At 35.6% G+C, this 1,900-nt stretch overlaps 1 protein-coding gene across 1 annotated transcript; it reads left to right on the plus strand.

Annotated features, from left to right (window-relative positions):
* Positions 1-1,103: 1,103 nt before the first annotated feature.
* WICANDRAFT_63547 (uncharacterized protein) lies at positions 1,104-1,325 on the plus strand (the record flags this gene model as incomplete). Its single annotated transcript, XM_019183569.1, has 2 exons — positions 1,104-1,139; positions 1,200-1,325. The coding sequence occupies 2 exons, from the start codon at positions 1,104-1,106 to the stop codon at positions 1,323-1,325; spliced, it is 162 nt and encodes a 53-aa protein (XP_019038253.1).
* Positions 1,326-1,900: the final 575 nt, after the last annotated feature.

Here is a 1,900-nt window from a genome sequence, read left to right on the forward strand (position 1 = left end):
CTTAACAAAACCATTAAATACTCCAGCACCAAGTGCCCCTATCACCACCACTATTGCTTGACCATATGCACCATCATATTTTCCCTCTATATCAATGAAAATAAGCTCAAAATCTCAAAAACCCAACGTTTTATTCCAATTTCCAATCCTCACCATACTTAACAGAATTTAGTCACGTGAAAATGTGTCCCGTAACACCAAAAATCCACTATACAAACCTTCAATAAAACAAACTTCTATAAAACCACCATAATCAATGATATTCACCTATTTCAACACTCCAAGTAACATAAAACCATCTTCTACAAATAATTGGCTTCAAAAACACATGTATTTTGGCCTCAAAATACCTATATTAACCAACTACCTTAACAGTAGTACTACCGCCAGTGATGATCCAATCAACCAACCAACCAACAACAACATCCACTCAAAACAACCAGCTAGTGCAATCCTAATAACCAGCCAAATAAAATACAATATTGATATTAATCAGAAGATTAACTGATCTCTTCTTTAACCAAAGTTATAGCACTTTATAATAGTCGACATGTAGATTGCACGTCATCTCACTTAATAGTAATCCACAAAAACCAAATTTTACTGAAATCCTTGATTTTGGGATTTTTGAAAAAAAAATCAAAATGCAATCAAAAAATCGTTTTGGCAAATTTCCCTGGAACTTGGTCTTTGGGCAAAAATCTGATTTTTTTCAAAAAGTGCTGAATTAACCATTTTACCATACAAATTTTGGAAAACACCATATATGTTTAATAAACACCAAATCAACAGTAAGGCCGTAGTAGCGTATCCTGCTAAGCTGCAGACCTGTAGTAATATGCAACTCTCTATCTTTTGTTTGGTCATCCTCACCATAATCTCTCTTTGTGCAACTGAACAAGTCATTCTAATCTATTAGGCAAAATCCACCTTGAAGTCACCCAGGAAACCAACGCATATCTCATGGCACCACACATTATGTAAATAACACAAAGATAACTTTTCCAAAGAAACCAGAATTAACACACACATACAAAAAGCTTGGGTAACGATTGTGAAGGGATACTCAGGTAGCATGTGTTACGTGGTTCAGTGATTATGAGATGCTGTTAAAGCTTGATCTTTCTGCAATTCAGCTGGTGATTTTTGGTTTGGTTTGGGATTCACTGATGATAAAGTTATACTCAAGTTTCAAATAGAGGGATTGTGCCATCTTGATGAATTGTACTGATACTGATGTGGATTATGATACTCCTATAACAAAGTTTGATGTTTCACTCCTCTTCATTCTGCGTTATTCATATGAAACTGAAGTTGAAGTGTGATGGATTTGATGTTTGGTATCTTGAACTTTTGATGGATTTGGTGTTTTGGAGGTGATGAAGAAGTCAAGCTCATTCAGGATGAAGGAATTGTGCCATATTAATAAGTTGTACTGATGCTGATGTGAATTATGAGACTCCTATAGCAAAGTTTGTTGTTTCACTCCTCTTCATTCTGCGTTATTCATATGAAACTGAAGTTGAAGTGTGATGGATTTGATGTTTGGTATCTTGAACTTCTGAACGATTGTTGAAGGTTGGTAACAGCAGTTGGATTCACTGATGATAAAATTGTGCTCAATTTTCAGATAAGGGGATTGTGCCATCTTTGATAAGTTGTGCTGATGCTGATGTGGATTATGATACTCCTATAACAAAGTTTGTTGTTTCACTCCTCCTCATTCTGCGTTATTCATATGAAGCTGAAGTTGAAGTGTGATGGACTTGATGCTTGGTATCTTGATCTTTTGATGGATCTGGGGTTTTTGGAGGTGATGAAGACAGTCTTATCATACATCAGGATTTGAGGCCCCATCAACACGAATTGATTTCATCTTTTCAAGTTGGTCAAATCAAGT

Source organism: Wickerhamomyces anomalus, assembly GCF_001661255.1.
Source record: "Wickerhamomyces anomalus NRRL Y-366-8 unplaced genomic scaffold WICANscaffold_4, whole genome shotgun sequence".
Taxonomy (NCBI): domain Eukaryota; kingdom Fungi; phylum Ascomycota; class Saccharomycetes; order Phaffomycetales; family Wickerhamomycetaceae; genus Hansenula; species Hansenula anomala.